This window comes from Lepidochelys olivacea (genome assembly GCF_965140295.1).
Source record: "Lepidochelys olivacea isolate rLepOli2 genome assembly, chromosome: 2".
Classification (NCBI taxonomy): Eukaryota; Metazoa; Chordata; order Testudines; family Cheloniidae; genus Lepidochelys; species Lepidochelys olivacea.
The window spans coordinates 184246808-184264124 of NC_140412.1; the positions used below are offsets into that span (position 1 = coordinate 184246808).

General features: G+C 39.6%; 1 protein-coding gene across 1 annotated transcript in view; it reads right to left on the minus strand.

Annotated features, from left to right (window-relative positions):
• Positions 1–275: 275 nt before the first annotated feature.
• The window catches only part of ITGA9 (integrin subunit alpha 9), a 297598-nt gene continuing 280556 nt past the window's right edge, over positions 276–17317 (minus strand). The window contains exon 28 of the mRNA XM_084620253.1: positions 276–4282. Within this exon, the coding sequence (XP_084476379.1) occupies positions 4184–4282 (99 nt within the window). The 3' untranslated portion in view covers positions 276–4183. The remainder of the gene's footprint in view (positions 4283–17317) is intronic.

Sequence of the window (17317 nt, forward strand, 5' to 3'; positions counted from 1 at the left end):
ACAGTAATGCAAAACATTCAAACTTTGAACCCAATCCTGCAAACACTTGTGCCTGTGGCTTGCTTAACTTTACTCAGGTTAGTAAAATTAACTACATAAGGGTTCGTAGGATCGGAGCCTAATCCTGATTTAAAACATGCATAGACTTCAATAAAAGGCTACCAATACCAAAAATAAATAAATAAGTGGGTACACAATTAGGAAATGTTTTTAACTAATCAAAAGCAAAATATTTGAGTTGGACAAAAGTGATAAGAATAGTCATGTTGTTAGAATAATTTTGTAGCCACTTTTTATTCCCCAAAAAAGTTGTAGTTTTGTAAACCTGACATTTCCAAAACAGTGCAAGTGAATCAGAATACAGATGCACACCTAGCTTCTAAATACAGGTGACATTGATAATAGTGAAACACATTCTTCCACCAAAAATTCACAAAAAGAAATTTACAATTTTACAATACACAAGGAGTGAAATTTTAAAAGAAAAAAAAAAGAGTGAAAATGGTGCAGGTACCCTGCTGTATATGCAATTTCATGCTCCAAAGCAGTTACACTCTTCATGCCAGTTTAATCAATGTACAATGTGAGCCAATTCCTACCCTCATTTACATCCAAGCAATCCCACTGAGCGTATGAATTTAAATGAAGGCAGAAGTTAGGTCTATGATTCCCTTAAATCCTTTAGTGAAAACAACATATATATTCCATTGTCACATAGATAATAATATCATGCCTGAAAATTGTGCAAGATTCCAAAATGTGCCCATAAACAGAAGACATTCAAAGAAAGATGGCACTAAGCATTATCAAATGCAGCCTTTGCACTTTGAGCCAATGCTGCTTTTGCCAATTCCATTTACCTGAACATTCTTGATTTCAAAGAGGGTCCTTCACTATTTGTTTACATTTCAAAGTAGTAAGGATTTTGTTACCCTATATATTGGGTGCCATTCCTGCAGCAGCGTTTAAGAAGTCATCTCTTCCCCCATCACCCTTGCCCTAAGGCAAGACCTAAGCACTCTATCACTTATTCGCTCAAGATAGGGATTCGCTAGGTGTTAAGCAGTGCATAGGCCTCACAGTAGCCCTCTGCGCAGAGGTGAATTTTATTCACTGAGTTTTGTCTCAAATCTTTCTCTGACTGTAAAGGAGAGTCAAGGGTGCTCTACACCTCTAAGGGGGCACCCTGATCATGGCAGAAACAGCCCTAAGTGATTTATATCTTTGTGCTTCCTTGTGAAAAAAACAGCACACCTTTAGCACATATCTACTTTATATACATATTTGAAGTGTACTACGTTTTCATAAGGGTTTGGTTTTCTTTTCAGAAGTTGATTAAAACCAACTGATACTTGATCAAAACCTGTAGGTTTAATGAAATTTGAATTTATTATTTTTAAATATGCTATGTCCTAGTGTATTTCATGGGTAAATCTTACCATCCTAAGTGGAACTAGGGAGCAGTCACAGTGGAACGTGCCAAGAAACTGATAGAGAAATTCATGATGAGCTCATATAGAAAAACTAAACCTTTTGTGACATCTGAACCACAAAATACCTAACACCACACAGCAGCTGAGATCCTCTATGATTTGATTATTTATGGTATATTGTCACTAATCTAGCCAAACAACATCATTTTGTATGAGTCAAGAGACATATTAAATATCTTTATTATTAAATAAGGATCTCTCTCCTTCCCTACATATCTTGACTTGACCTAGGCAATCCCTTATACTGCATCTATTCTCTCTTTTATCCAGTCCCTTACAACAGCACACCTTTCTCAGTCTGTAGCTTTCTTCAGTACTTTATCAGTACAAACAGACACATGTAGCCAAATACATTCCTGGCAAAAGTACTTTGAAGTCAGTGGAATTATACCAGGGATGAATTTGGCTCAAGTCTAGGATACTAAATAGTGCAATAGGAGACAATCATCCTTTGGCTTTGTGCTCATTAAAAAATAATTTGTAGCTTTCTATAAGTGATTATAGCAATGTTCTTGCTTACTGGATCCTTTCATGTTCTGGCTATGTGGTCATTTGCTACACCGAGGCTTGGTCTACATTACCAACGTATGTCAGTATAACCACGTCACCCAGGGGCGTGAAAAATCCCCACACTCCAGAGCGATGTAGTTATACTAACCTGACCCCCTGGCGTAGACAATTCTTGGGGAGGAGTACCACCTCAGGACAGTTGCGCCACTGCAGGGCTGTAAGAGTAGACAAGACCTAACTCTCTCTTATTTATACTTCGGTCATCATTTTGGAAATGCAGCTGAACATACTTCCAATCCGACATAGATAAGAAGGCCCTTCAGTGACAAAATTTAGAGTGGATACAACATTATCTCTGTCTCCTTCCCTAGAAGTTAAGATAGATAAAGTTGCTACATAAAGTATCAACCTGCATCCAAATAATAAGGGACACATAAAAAATGCACAAGTATGGACATGGTTCATATTTTGTAGCTGGAAATGATAGTGAATTTGCAAAGAAAATGCCTTTTCACAAGTGTAAGGATCAGACAAGTACTCATGCAGATTTCTTGTTTATTCTTTGCATTCAGGTCTTCGGTGTTCCTGCAGTACTCTTTCATCATGCCGCAATCAGACACCAGTCGTGATCTTGCTCCTTTTTCATCTCCTTCTAACACACAAGGCTTGATTCTCCTCTCCCTTACCAGCATGTCAATGGAATCACTCCTGATGTATTCTGCTGAAATGTAAGAGCAGAAGCAGACTAATAACGTCTATAAACCAGTGGTGTACCAGCAGCACTACTTCTAGTCCGATACCAAACAGCTCTTTGTACGAACATGGCCGAATTCATTAGCACAGAGTTTCTTCCAGCCCAGTAAGAAATCTGCTGAAGAATTATTTGAGAGTGAGGGTCTGCATTTTAGCAAGGCCTGTGCCAGAATTCAACTCGGTTTTTAATACTAGATGAAGGATGACAGCTAGTATTAAAGGCATCCAAATATGAAACCTCAAGATTTAGAAATACATCTAACTTGCTCATCTATCTAATATGGCCATTATTCTAAATATTATCATGTAAACAATCTTGTAACTTGGATGTATAAAATTTAGATGGCAGGCATAATGGTCAGACCTTTTAGCCTACGTATCACATAGCTTGGACAGCAACATGTGAAACAGATTATGACCATTAACAATATCAAAGACCATCTTTTATATCATGAATTTTTATATAACTAATCCCATTTTTAATACAAGGTAATTAGTTGATGCCTTAGTGGTTGGCCCAATTATATCCTTGCAGTATCTTGATTGCCCAAATCTTGCCTATTGTCAAAGGTTTACAGATGTGGGAGACAGAGTTGGCCACAGGAAGACATTCTTCACTGCTTTCTTCAGTGCAATATGCCCTGTGATTAAAAGGTTATATTCCTGAAATACAAGAGGCAATGTGGAACTATAATTCTTGTTACTTGGCTGTGAGTAATTGTTTTCCACAGCTCAGATTAGTAACGGATAAATTCAAATGCAGAAAATCATATGTGAGTAATACTTTAGGTTTCTTTAGCTCATAACTCAAAAGTCAACTTCAGCTTAAAAAATGTGAAAAGACTGGCTTATTGCCATTAAATGGTCTATATACATTACAAAGCCTTGTGGATTTGCTGTGTGAGGTTTTTCAGCTAGTTTCATCTGAAAGTCTTTTTTTTTTTGCATTGAAGTTCAAAAGTACAATAAGATTTATATATACATATATGTATTTCCAAGGTTTTAGCCAGATATCAGTGCTTGAGTGAACTATATAGCTATTCAATAGAAACAATAAAACATTGATACAAATATAAAGACATAATCAGTATAAAAAGCTTATATTTATAAAAATACTTTTAGGTATCAGTCTTCCCCTGAGGGTATACCACATATGTTGGATTCATAAATATTGCTCTGCACTGCAGCTTGGTTACCAAAGTTCAAAGTTCAACTCTTACAGGAAATGTAAATCGCTCCAGTCACCGGACATGGCTGCAGTGGTTGCCTCAGGATATGTTCCCTAGCTTGTTAGGATGATAAAGAACACAGCATTAACAGGGCCTCCGAAAAATCTGGAGAAGATTTCTTCTTCCACATATGGAAGATACAAGAGCAGGACCAATAGGCTAGCAAGTGTGTGTCACATGACCCTTTTTTCTGGCAGTTCATTGATTTTTCTGGACCCAGTCCCAACTATCTTCATTCTCCTTCCTGTTCTTCTCAGCCTCAATGATTTCTTTGTATCTCCTGCGAAAGAAGCCCATCTGCAAATTGAAAAGAATCATCATTATAATGATGTCATGAATTAAAATCGATCCTGGTTTTGATAAACAATTTGGATCAGATTCTAATCTCATTGGTTTAAAACTGGAAGGTTATTGAAGTCAATGGAGTGACACCTGATTTACATTAATGTAAATGAGATCAGTATCAGGTCCAAGTTTTCATGAGTTCTCTGCTTCCTTTTATCTTAACTACTTTTGACAGAAGATTACACTTATATAAAAAAGAATTTATAAAAAGCAGTTAAAATATTTTCAGAGAACAAAAATACTAAAAGTGGACTAAAGAGGCAGTATTCAGATCCAGAACCAGGTCAGAACTAGACTAGAATCTAGGTATGAGTCTAAATCAGAGCTAGGGTTTGCCAAAATCTCATGAACTGTCGTTGGCAATTCTGGGCCAAAATGGCACAAATCTTGTGAGATCAGATGACCTTGCATTAATTTGATCCTCTTATGTGATGGAAGTCTCACAAGATCAACCACTTTCACAAGTTTCTATTTGTATCCAAACCAGAAAATAAGCTTTTTTGGGCCTGGGTCAGACACGGAAATCAGAATCTTAAGGGATTCAGTTTCCAGATTCTGGAATCAGTCCAGATCTAATACCTATGTATAAAAATATAGTTTTGTCAATACTTATTGCTGAATTTTCCAGCAGTAGAGGTTCTCCTGGGTAAATATGGTAATCCCTGCCCATTTTGAGTCATGTAATTCATTACCCTGTGATCGTAGCTTACTGAACAGCTACTCAACGCAAGGCGTACACATTAATACATTCACACCAGTGGAGGCTGGTGGCTGCTGGAAGTGGGGAAGCTAACCTGACACATGGTTCTGAATATGCCGTGTGTCAGTTTTGCTGCCCCACTTCCAAGGTGACCAGCCTCCACTGGTGTGCATGTATTAATGTATGCTCCTTGCGTTGAGTAGCTGTTCAGTAAGTTAGGATCACATGGTAAAGAGCTAATGGAATCCTGTGCAAAGGAGCATGTAACAGGTGCGTTGGCAGAAATCTTTAATTTAAGATTCTTTTTCCTATTTATGACCCACTTAATGGGTCATACAGAAGGCAAAATATAGGCCTGATCCTACAAAGCACTTGAAGAGTTGAACAACATTTTAAAGACAAAACCTTTTGAGCAAAAAATGCAGGTTCAGTGAAATGTTTTAGAAATCCATGTTGACTTCACTGAATTGTTCATTTCCAAAAAAAATTCTGAAAAAAAAATCAATACATTTTGTTTTGACATTTTAAAAATTAAACATTTTTATTTGCTGGTTTGAAATGACTTTTTGATTGAAAAATTTCTTTGATTTTACTTTTAAATAATTCAAAAATGTTTTAAAATGATTGAAAGAAAATGTAATGTTTCACTTCACCCAAACAAAAAATTTGTTTTGACTTTTTGATTCATCAAAAATGTTTGTTTTCAGTCCAATTTGAAACAATTTTTGTCAACTTGTTGAAATTGCCACTTAACTGAAGACTCCCTTATTCACTCAGCTCTGGGTTCTGAACACCAACAGTGATTTCACTGAGAGGTAAGGCTGCTCAACAGATGTCCAACACTTTGCAGGACTGGGCCCCACTTCTGCCTGTCCTCTCATGTTGCCTCCTGTTTCACAAGTATTGGTAATGCAATGGTTTTCACATCAGTTTTAACAGTATCTCTCAACTCTCTGTTCTGTTGTTTTTTAAGCCTTTTACGTAAACAAAATGGATTTTAATACTAGGTTTTGGTGAGCATTCAAGAACAATTTCCAAACTTAGCAGCATGCCATTGAGATCAGTAAGTCAATATTTTATTAGTTATAATTAAACATTTACGTAACTATAAACCTGTCTTCTCAACTCCTACAGGGTAAAAATTATGCTAGTCAGTTATTAACAGCCTCTATTCACAAACTAACTTAAGAACATTTTACACTGTTATGTCACAGCTACATTTCTGTTAAATGTAGCTTCCTAGTTCAAATTCTTACTAAACTGTATTTTCTAGAAATATATTTTAACCTCGGGGATCTGGAAGTCTCACACTCCGCCGCCGCCCCCCCCCCCGCCACACACACTAGACAGACAGGTGGATAAATTGACATTATCCCAGCTTTACAGATAAAGTAACTGAGACAGATCAGTAAAGTGACTTTCCCAAGGCCACACGGAGAGTTACAGTTAGAGCTGGAATTAGAACTCAAAAGTTCCTAGTCTTGTGCACAGTGCACTCGATCTCACCTTCCCTTCAGTCATCATCAGCAAAGCGTTAGGTCTTGTGCTCAGCAAGACGAATCAACGTACGTCCATTAAAAGAAAATCTACCCATTCATATTTCTGGAGGGGTTCTCGGAAAGCTTATTTTACAAGTGTGGTTCTACTCTGAAAAATGACTCCATAAAAATGGCATTGTAGGTGTTTCTTATCTCTCACTGTCTTCCAGGTTAAAACAAAACAAAACAAAACAAAAACACCCACAACTTTTTTTTCTAAGTGCCTGTCCTTCAAACTCATTCTATGACCTGAAAGTCAAGCTGAGTTCTTTCCTTTTCGCACATCATTGCCAGTAATAAAGGTTTTGCAATTATACTTTCATCTACACTACTCAGTAGGGCAACCTCATTGAGGGCATAGCTTGAAGACAGTGACAACAGTGCAAACCCAGTGGCATCTTCCCATGGATATCAATGATCTTTGGATCAGGCCCTTATGGTTAATTGGAATCAATGGCAAAGCTCCAATGAACATTTTTGTTGATAATGCACAAAAAAGAATAGAATCCACTTTCCTCTCTCTTAGCTGTACTGGTTCTGCAGAGTTAACAAAAGTTAGCAGTAAGGGTACTTTTTTTTGGTCACAAGTCAGTAGATATTCTGAGGAGTCAATGTGTTGATTAAGAGGGTGTCATTTTTATATAGTTAGTTATCAGAGCAGACCTACACATTCAGCACTTTAATACTTCTAGAAGAGAAAACTGCCATGGGACCCGTTTTCCTAACATTAACATGGACAGTTCCATTTATAGCTTTTTAAAACAGGTTTTAAACTCTAAAGGTTTCCATCCTTCATACAACCACATCATTGGAACAATAAAACCCACACTTGAAGTTATAATCAGAATTATAGAAAGGCTTTTTAATTTCCTCCAGGGCCAAACAAACAAAAGCAAACTCTTTCCCACTGTTATTTTAATAAAAGTTGTCTGTTTGTGAACATCTGCTTCAGGAATTATCTTTAAAAGTTGTGATAGTTCTGGTATTTTATTCCTTCATTACTGGATAAGGAACACTTTTGTAAGGCTTTCCAGAAGGAATAAAATGAGTTGAAAACCTTAATAAATATTAACAAAGCATGAAAACCAGAATCCACAGGTTATCCTGCTATGAAATCAGGGATGCTGGAATAATTTGTATAGTGGGGTGCTGAGAGCCACTGAACCAAACTGTAAACCCTGGATATGACGGAAACCACTTCAAGCCAGGGGGTACGGTAGCTCCCCCGCATCCCTAGTTCCAGCACCTACGTATGAAATTGTATATATATTATGTGCTGTAAGTCTGTGTGACTGCTCCAAAATCATGGGAGGAAAATTAATTAAAACAAAGGGAAACACATTGGGAGAAAAAAGAAAAGCTTGGATGTGCAGATTGGATGTGACCATTTTTTAAAAAGACTTGGGTTAGGGATTGGCTAAGTATGACATCCCCTAAAAGGTAAAGTTTATGGGACAGTATAAGCTAATGCCCACATATCACTGTCAGTAGAAACATGCTAGCACTCCACATCATCACAAGGAACTTTCTTCTGCCTCATGTTAAAACCTCAGCAACACTGACCAACATTCAAGGTTGACATATGTACATAGGTTAGGTATGTGATAAGAGAGCATGAGTTCATAACGGTGAGGTGGGAGAAGTTTGGGGAAAAGGAAGGAGAAGTTAAGGATCCAGGTGAGAGGGCAAAGTGGGGAAGGGCAGACAGGTGATAATCAGTCAAAATCATTGGCTGTTGCTAGTGGAAGCACTGGGAGAGCTAATGTTCTGCTGGCTCTTGTGTCACTAGGGCAGAAGAGATGGACAAGATGGGTAAGATAACATCTTTTATTGAACCAACTTTCGTTGGTGAAAGAGACAAGCTTTCGAGCTCCACAGAGCTCTTCTTCAGCTGGTCTCTCATGAACAGAAGTTGGTCCACCACGTGCGTCTCATATCGTGGGACAAACATGGCTACAACATGCAAACAACATAGGGCAGAAGAGTTTGTCTTCTGAAGGTACTGCCTCTCTCTTGCTTTCTGCAGCTGGGCCTGGGCCTCCAAAAGAGCTCAGAAAGCCCTGTGCAGGAGGAGGATTCTATGAGACCACACTGCTGGGACCAACAGTAAAGAGTTGTGCCTGAGTCTCATGTGGAGGCAGGAGAGTGATCAGACTGTTTTATATATATTGCTCCAGGTCAGTTTGGCGGGAACTGTTTGTTTAGGTTATGCACTCCCTGAGGCTGAGATGGAAGAGAGGAGTGGTGGGGAGAACAGTTTCTGGGAATAATATAGAGGAATGTAAAGAAGAGGGAAACACATTGTGAGAGAGGAAAAAATGGGAAAGTAATTATGGGGAGAGAATACAGAAGAGGAGTGCAATGGACAGCGAGAGTTTGGGGGGGCAGCTGAAGGGTCATAATGGTAGGAGAGAGGTCCAACGATGAGGGACCAACAACCAATGACAGTACAGGAAAATGAAAATCCAGAGCCCAAGTTGCAGAGTTGAGTGGTATGATATGAGGAACCTGTGAAGATCCTTCTGAGTCCAGTGCTCTGGGTCCATTCCTTTGGGTCACGTCAGGTGGCTGGAAGGCCCAGACAACTTTCAGAGCCTTCAGCTGGTGGGTGCTTAGGAAAAAGAACCCCAAAGGTCTGGGGCTTCTCAGGCTCCATCTTCTGTAATCTCCTTCTGGCAGCTGCTATGGAGAGTAAAGGGAGGCTGCATGGCGCAGTGCACTAGGCTGTCTCCTCTACAGATACATCGACACTGCATGCTTCTTCTGGTGGCATGTAGAGCTCATGCATGCATCGAATAGAGTAGAGACACACCTAAAGGGCATGCGTATGTACACTAGTACATACCCTATAAAGCTGTCTACTCACCCAAGCCAGCCTCCCTGTTTACACTGCTATTTTTAGGCTTGTCATGTCCCGCTACCCTCCCTGCTGGAGGAGCCTTTCCCCATGCTGGAAAAGACTCTGGCAGTGGAGAAAGACTCTGGCGGAGGGGGCAAGGCAGCAGGGAAAGACTCCAGTAGCTCCCCGCTGCTGGAGCCCTTCCCTCCACAAGGAAAGACTCCAGCAGTGGGGAAAATCTCTGCAGGGAACACCTGCAGTGTGGATGTAGATTGCTTTTCATGCCAGCATCAGTGATGTGCAGTATAGTCAGTATAGTGGTGTGGAAAGACAGTGACTTGAAGAATTTGAGAATCGTGGCATAATCCCAAAGTTTCCCCATATTGCAAATCTCACTAGCAATAGGTGGAGCCACCTCCCAACAGAAGGAGCAGATATTGCTCTCATCTCTCTTCTTGAAAGTTCTGTGAACCGACCAGTATCATCTCTGCTGTATACAGACTGAGGTTCAGCCAACTTGCTCTCAGCCAACTCCTAGACAATTCCAGAGAAAATAAAAAATGCTGAGCCAGCCTTTCCCAGCATGGAATAATGATGACACTGCAGTCCAGTCCATCTCACTTTCTTCCCTAGCAGCTTCCCATACATTCTGGAACTGAAGCTGTCGTAATCTTGTGCTTGGATTTTTCCGTCTGAGATTGTCACCACTTTTTCCAATGCAAGGTCTATTTAGTTACTGGAGTATGTTTGTTGTCTTCTGGTGTAGTCATGCTGCCCTCTACAGCATTTCCTGAGCAGAAACTTGAATGTATCTCATGGAAATAAAACTTTAATTTTCCATTTAAAGCAATACAGAACCAATGCTCCCTACAGGCTGGTGAATTACACAAGTTAATTCTGAACTTTATTCATGTCACTCCACTGCACTGTCAAATTGTTGACATCATCTACAATTCTGAGGTTTGTCTTTCACTAAAGTGCATTGTTCCAGCTTGTTGTCAAGTCAGGCTTATGTTCCTTTTAGAAAAACAAAGATAACTCATATCTTAAAGATCCATTTTGACACGGATTTCCTCCGTGAGCATGGAGATACACAGAAAAGAGGAATGAAAGAGGTTCCTGTGAGTTAAAATGATAAATTGCTACCTTCTGTCTGCTGCTTGATTCTGTTCTCCCTTCTGCTATTTCCCAAGAACAGAAAAGGTCAAATCATTGACCTACTGCAACTCAGTATTTTTCTAACAATAAACACAAATGTTTAAATGGCATCTCCTATGGTCTCATCCTGTGGTTATCCTACTAGGAAGCCAGTGACAAGCATGTTTGGATAGCAAGTAAATTATAAAATGTGAATGAAGCTCTCTCACACACTTGAAAAAATAGAGTTAGGCTAGCAATAGGTGACATTGTGATATTTACTGCAAAGTAACTTTACATAGAGTTTCTTTGATCACCAACTAGACTTGATCTCAAGAAAATTAAAAAATGCAGTTTTGGTCCTTAGCAAATAAGGTACTGATTAATATACTTTGAGAAAAATTGGACTTTTTCCAATGGCATCACTTATTACTAAAAGTCCAGCAAAAAAAGTAATATAGATACAGACAGGTAGGCACTGATATAAAAACTATGATGGCTTATATTACATTACCCACAGAGATAGGGACCTGTTGTGATAACAGGACCAACAAATTTTTCCTAATTATAAGCTCAACTGTAAAAAAATGAGTGAAAGTTCATAGATTGTCACAATGGCTTGTTAGATAAAATTGTTCAAGACAAGGTGAAGAAGGAGACAGGAGGACTGAATAAATGTAAACAGAAAGGGGTCTTACTGATACCACTCAAGGACCATGTTAAGATTATGACTGGTAAATAAGAAAAGTAGAGGACTGGAAATTAATGAACCAAAACTGATGTGTTGGCAGTTAGGCCCTGTCATAAATATAAAGGGAAGGGTAAACCCCTTTGAAATCCCTCCTGGCCAGGGGAAAGCTCCTCTCACCTGTAAAGGGTTAAGAAGCTAAAGGTAACCTCACTGGCACCTGACCAAAATGACCAATGAGGAGACAAGATACTTTCAAAAGCTGGGAGGAGGGAGAGAAACAAAGGGTCTGTGTCTGTCTGTAGTCGTCTTGGCCGGGGACAGAACAGGAATGGAGTCTTAGAACTTTTAGTAAGTAATCTAGCTAGGTATGTGTTAGATTATGATTTCTTTAAATGGCTGAGAAAAGAATTGTGCTGAATAGAATAACTATTTCTGTCTGTGTATCTTTTTTGTAACTTAAGGTTTTGCCTAGAGGGGTTCTCTATGTTTTTGAATCTAATTACCCTGTAAGATATATACCATCCTGATTTTACAGGGGGGATTTCTTTATTTCTATTTACTTCTATTTTTTATTAAAAGTCTTCTTGTAAAACACTGAATGCTTTTTCATTGTTCTCAGATCCAAGGGTCTGGGTCTGTAGTCACCTAGGCAAATTGGTGAGGCTTTTTACCAAACCTTGTCCAGGAAGTGGGGTGCAAGGTTTTGGGAAGTATTTTGGGGGGAAGGACGCGTCCAAACAGCTCTTCCCCAGTAACCAGTATTAGTTTGGTGGTGGTAGCGGCCTGTCCAAGGTGTAATATTTTGTACCTTGGGGAAGTTTTGACCTAAGCTGGTAAAGATAAGCTTAGGAGGTTTTTCATGCAGGTCCCCACATCTGTACCCTAGAGTTCAGAGTGGGGGAGGAACCTTGACAGGCCCACTGGTGGACAAAATAATGAGAGGATGGACTATTTTACCCAACACTCACTCCTGGAGTTCTTAAAAACAAAAGATTTTTGGGAAAAATTAACAGAAGCAGCAACTGTCTGCCAACAACCGCTGCAGTATCCTTTATCATCCTGGCTGCCACCCTTACGATTTCCTGGGACCCCAGGCCTTCCGTGTCATAATCCTGATTCCTGAGAGATGTCCTAACCAGACCAGGAGAGAGAGAAGGACCCAGATGACACCACCACCTCCACTGGCTCTGGCTAAAACCCAAACACCACCTGGAATGGGAGACTTTGTCTTCTCCCTCCCTCCCATGAACTTTTCCTTCCCCATCTTATTTCTTTTGTTTCCTCTCTCTCTCTTTTTGCCTTCTGTTTAATAAGAGTCCTACTTAATTGGCTAAGTACACTGCTGTGATCCTGTGACTAGAGAGGCAACTAAATGACCTAAACAGCCTAATATTGGTACAAGTTTGTCAGGTCTCAGAATGGCTGATAAGAATCTTAGAATCATAGAAGATTAGAGTTGAAAGAGACCTCATGAGGTCATCTAGTCCAATACCCTGCTCAAAGCAGGACCAACCCCAACTAAATCATCCCAGCCAGGGCTTTGTCAAGCTGGGCCTTAAAAACCTCTAAGGATGGAGATTCCATCACCTCCCTAGGTAACCCATTCCAGTGCTTCACCACCCTCCTAGTGAAATAGTTTTTCCTAATATCCAACCTAGACCTCCCCCACTACAACTTGAGACCATCGCTCCTTGTTCTGTCATCTGCCACCACAGAGAACAGCCTAGCTCCATCCTCTTTGGAACCCGCCTTCAGGTAGTTGAAGGCTGCTATCAAATCCCCCCTCACTCTTCTCTTCTGCAGACTAAACAATCCCAGTTCCCTGAGCCTCTCCTCGTAAGTCATGTGCCCCAGCCCCCTAATCATTTTTGCTGACTTCCACTGGATTCTCTCTACTTTGTCCACATCCTTTCTGTAATAGGGGAATCAAAATAGGATGCAATACGCAAGATGTGGCCTCACCAGTGCCGAATAGAGGGGAATAAACACTTCCCTTGATCTGCTGGCAATGTTCCTGCTAATGCAGCCCAATATGCAATTAGCCGTCTTGGCAACAAGGGCACACTGCTGACTCATCTCCAGCTTCTCATCCACTGTAATCTCCAGGTCCTTTTCTGCGGAACTTCCGCTTAGCCAGTCAGTCTCCAGTGCATGGGATTCTTCCGTCCTAAGTGCAGAACTCTGCACTTGTCCGTGTTGAACCTCATCAGAATTCTTTTGGACCAATTCTCCAATTTGTCTAAGTCACTTTGGGCCTTACCCCTACCCTCCAGCATATCTACCTCTCCCCCCAGTTTAGTGTTATCCATGAATTTGCTGAGGGTGCAATCCATCCCATCATCCAGATCATTAATGAAGATGTTGAACAACAACGGCCCCTGGACTGACCCCTGGGGCACTCCGCTTAATACAGGCTGCCAAATAAACATCGAGCCATTGATCGCCACCCACTGAGCCCGATGATCTAGTGAGTTTTCTATCCACTTATAGTCCATACATCCAATCCATAGTTCCGTGCCTGTGTTTTTCCAGCAGTGAGGTTGCAAGTCAAAGTGAACACCAGAGACAGAAGCTGCATTTCTCTATCTTTTTGTTCTTTTCTCTCCCCTTTTGTGTGTATTTGTCTCGTTTTGTCATCTTAGAAGACGGGATTGGACTTTAACAGCAGCAGCAGCAGCAACAGCTCCAGCCCATCTCAACTAACTTCTCTTTTCTCCAGAAAAGATAGTTACCACCATTTTCCCTGTTGTTTTTGTGGATACAGACTAACATAGCTACCCCCTGATACTAGTTACTAAAAAGGCTAATATCATTCTGGGGTGGATAAACTTTAGGAATGTCGTACATTAGACATGGGAGGTAATTGTCTCACTCTATTTGGCACAGTTGAGGCCTAAACTGGAGTCCTGTGTCTAATTCTGGGTGCCAAATTGGACAAATTGGAGACAGTGATAAAAAAGTTTTAGAAAACCTGCCCTATGAGGAAGGGTTAAAAAACTGGGCATGTTAATCTTGGACAAAGATGACCAAGGAAATCTGAGAATAGTATTCAAATATGTTAAGGGCTGACAGTGATCAGTTGTTGTTCATGTCTCCATGTCCACTGAAGGTAGGGACAAGAAGTAATGAGCCTAATCTGCAGGAAGGGAGATTTTGGTTCGATATTAGGAAAAGCGTTCTAACCATAAGGATAGTTAAGCATTGGAATAGGCTTCCAAGAGGGGTTGTGGAATCCCTGTCGTTGGAGATTTTTAAGAACTAGCTAGACAAACACCTGTCAGAGATGATCTTGGCATATTTGATCCTGTCTCATCATAGGGGCTGGACCTGATGATCTTTCAAGGCCCTTCCAGCCCTACATTTTTAGGATTGTATGTGGGACATGGGCCTTATGCTAGCTTTTTCAAAGACATTAAAGAGCCTGTTCTTCAATCCTTACTCATACAAGGAATGCTTACTCACATGGGCAGTTCCATTGACTTAAATGGGCCTATTTGCATATAAGTGTCAGTGAAGTGAGTAAACTTTGTAAGATCAGGATCGTATTTTGGAAAGTTCCTACCAGAAAAGAGTTAATTGCCTCAAATGGAATTGATATGAAGCTAGAATTCACTTCACCTAGGCCTGCACAATAGATTATTTCCTACATCATAACCTATATGCTTAGGAAACGGTGAGAATTCTCACCAATAACTAATCACTGGCAGAATCTTAACTGCCAAGCAACAAGTTGACTGTTCTGATAATTTGTGTGTAATGAAGAAATGAACCCACGCCTGACTTACTTAAGGTTCTTGTAGGATGATGACTGTATAGAGTAATTTACCTGAAAAATACATATTAAAATGCTATAATTTTAATGAAAAAGTCTATTTACCAATACCAAATATTATAAACATTCTTGAATACTTTAGAGGTTGGGTTTTCTATTATATAATACTAGCAAGTAGTTTATAATTTAAAAACTACTAAAATGAATGGGGTCAACAACATGAGGAGTTCATCTCATTTTCCCAGTCTCAGAAAAGGAAAAGAATATACTAGATTGTGTACTTACTGCCAGTATGTTTGGATAACCTGCTACTATATTCAGATTTCTTAAATCTCAGTAGGAACACAATAGTAGCTAAATGCTACATCTTTTCTTAAATAGTGATTTATTTAAGATGCATCTCAATCCCCATCTCCTCTCTAAAGGAAAAAGAAAAACTCAAGAAAGATTTTTAGCTTTGTTTTAAAACCAAACCCTGGCTAAACTTTAAAGACTGTTGCTGGATTCAATAAAAAGTAACTATACAATTGTATTTTGATATACTTGACCTGCCAAAAATATTTGACTGAATGTTGTATTAGTTCCTCAAGTATCAGCATAAGTTATGTGCTTAGTTGAATGAGTAAGAAATGGCTTTGATTGGTGCAAGTCATTACATAGCATTTCCCCTTGTGACACCAAGCTAAGAATAAGAATGTAGACTAAACAAAGTATATTCTCCCTATTTTCAAACATTTGATTCTGAGGGATGACCATGATTTCCAATAAATGTGCATGTTTCCTTTCTGGTATCTGGAAATTTTGGGATCATATATATTTGCAACTTTTAAGTCTACACAACCGTGTGTTTCTAGTTTGGGATCTGGAGAATGATGATTGTTTTTCTTGTTGTTAAAGAGACTTTATGAACCACAAAAGGACTTTTCTCTTGCCAGGGGATTAAATTTGTTGATAGGTGCCAGGATGAAAGCTACAGAGCTTTAATGGTTCTGACATACAGAAATGCCTTGGCGAGCAAGCTCTCCTTTTGAGGACACTGAAGTCAGCGGAACAGTCACATCCAATATCATTATATTATATTTATATTGTGCATTTTATCCCCAAAGATAAAAATTGCATTTCACAAACTCTATGCATACACCACCCCTGAAATGCAGCCTGAGGTAGAGGACCGTAGACAAATAGTACACGGCACACAGAACAATATTAGGGAAAGGGGAACTTTTGGCCCAGACATTAGAACTAACCTTTTACTTGTATAAAAAGTGCCACAAAGTCCACAACTAATCTAGTTTCTAGAGTCTTATCAAAATTCATACTCACAGCATACAGTATACTGCATGCCACCCAAATGATCTATCTCAGGGGATGCCAGAACATGAACCTGTGGTTTCAGGAAGTCAAAGTTTTACAACAATGAGTGAAACTCACTATTCTAAGGGCTAAAGTGGAATTCAAGTGGTGCACAGGCCTTGTGCTGGGACAAGTTTCACTGTCGACCCCTAAAAACAACCACTCCAATGGTGCCATTCCTAAAGGATCTAAGATACCCATACATAATGTCAAACAACGTTTTATTGAGTCAAACTGGAGGAAATTCAGGTTCAAATGATACAGTTTGGGTTTTTAATTTTAAAAGTTAATCAGCTCTCAACTACAGTATTAATTATTACTAATAATTAATAATTACTTAGGAAGCCCAATCAAGGCCCATCGTGCCAACAAAGAAAACAATCCCTGCCTCAGACAGCTCATAGTCAGACAGGATGTAATATATGGACTAAATAGACAAATGTGCAAGAATGAGTGAGAGGATAATGTAACAAACCGAACAGAGTTTAACAGAAACATAGACATTACAGCTTGTCACTTGTCTAACCATTGCCAGCTGGTGGCAATTTTTAGGCATATAACAGTGGTGGGATTTAAAAGGGGACCAGGTGACAGCTTTTGCAAGTTTGATGAGGAGTTTTACTCATGTACAGTGGATAGCCTGGGAGAAAGCATAGTAGTACTTGATAGAGAAGAGGACAAGCAGGCGATTGAGGCTGCCATTGCTGGCAGAGTAAAGGCAGATGGTAGCTTCATATATTAGCTGATCTGATGGGAGATGGAACAGCTAAATGTTGAAGGGACTTGAAAGCAAAGACAAGGAGCTTATGTTTGATGTGGAGGAAGAGGGAGGGAACATTTTAGGTTGTTTAAAAATGGGGAGTGATTCCATTGACGCAAAAATGAAAATGGAAAATTCTCTAAATGAAATCAGAGGCAGATTTCTCCAATGGTTAGGTATGTTTACATCTTTATGTG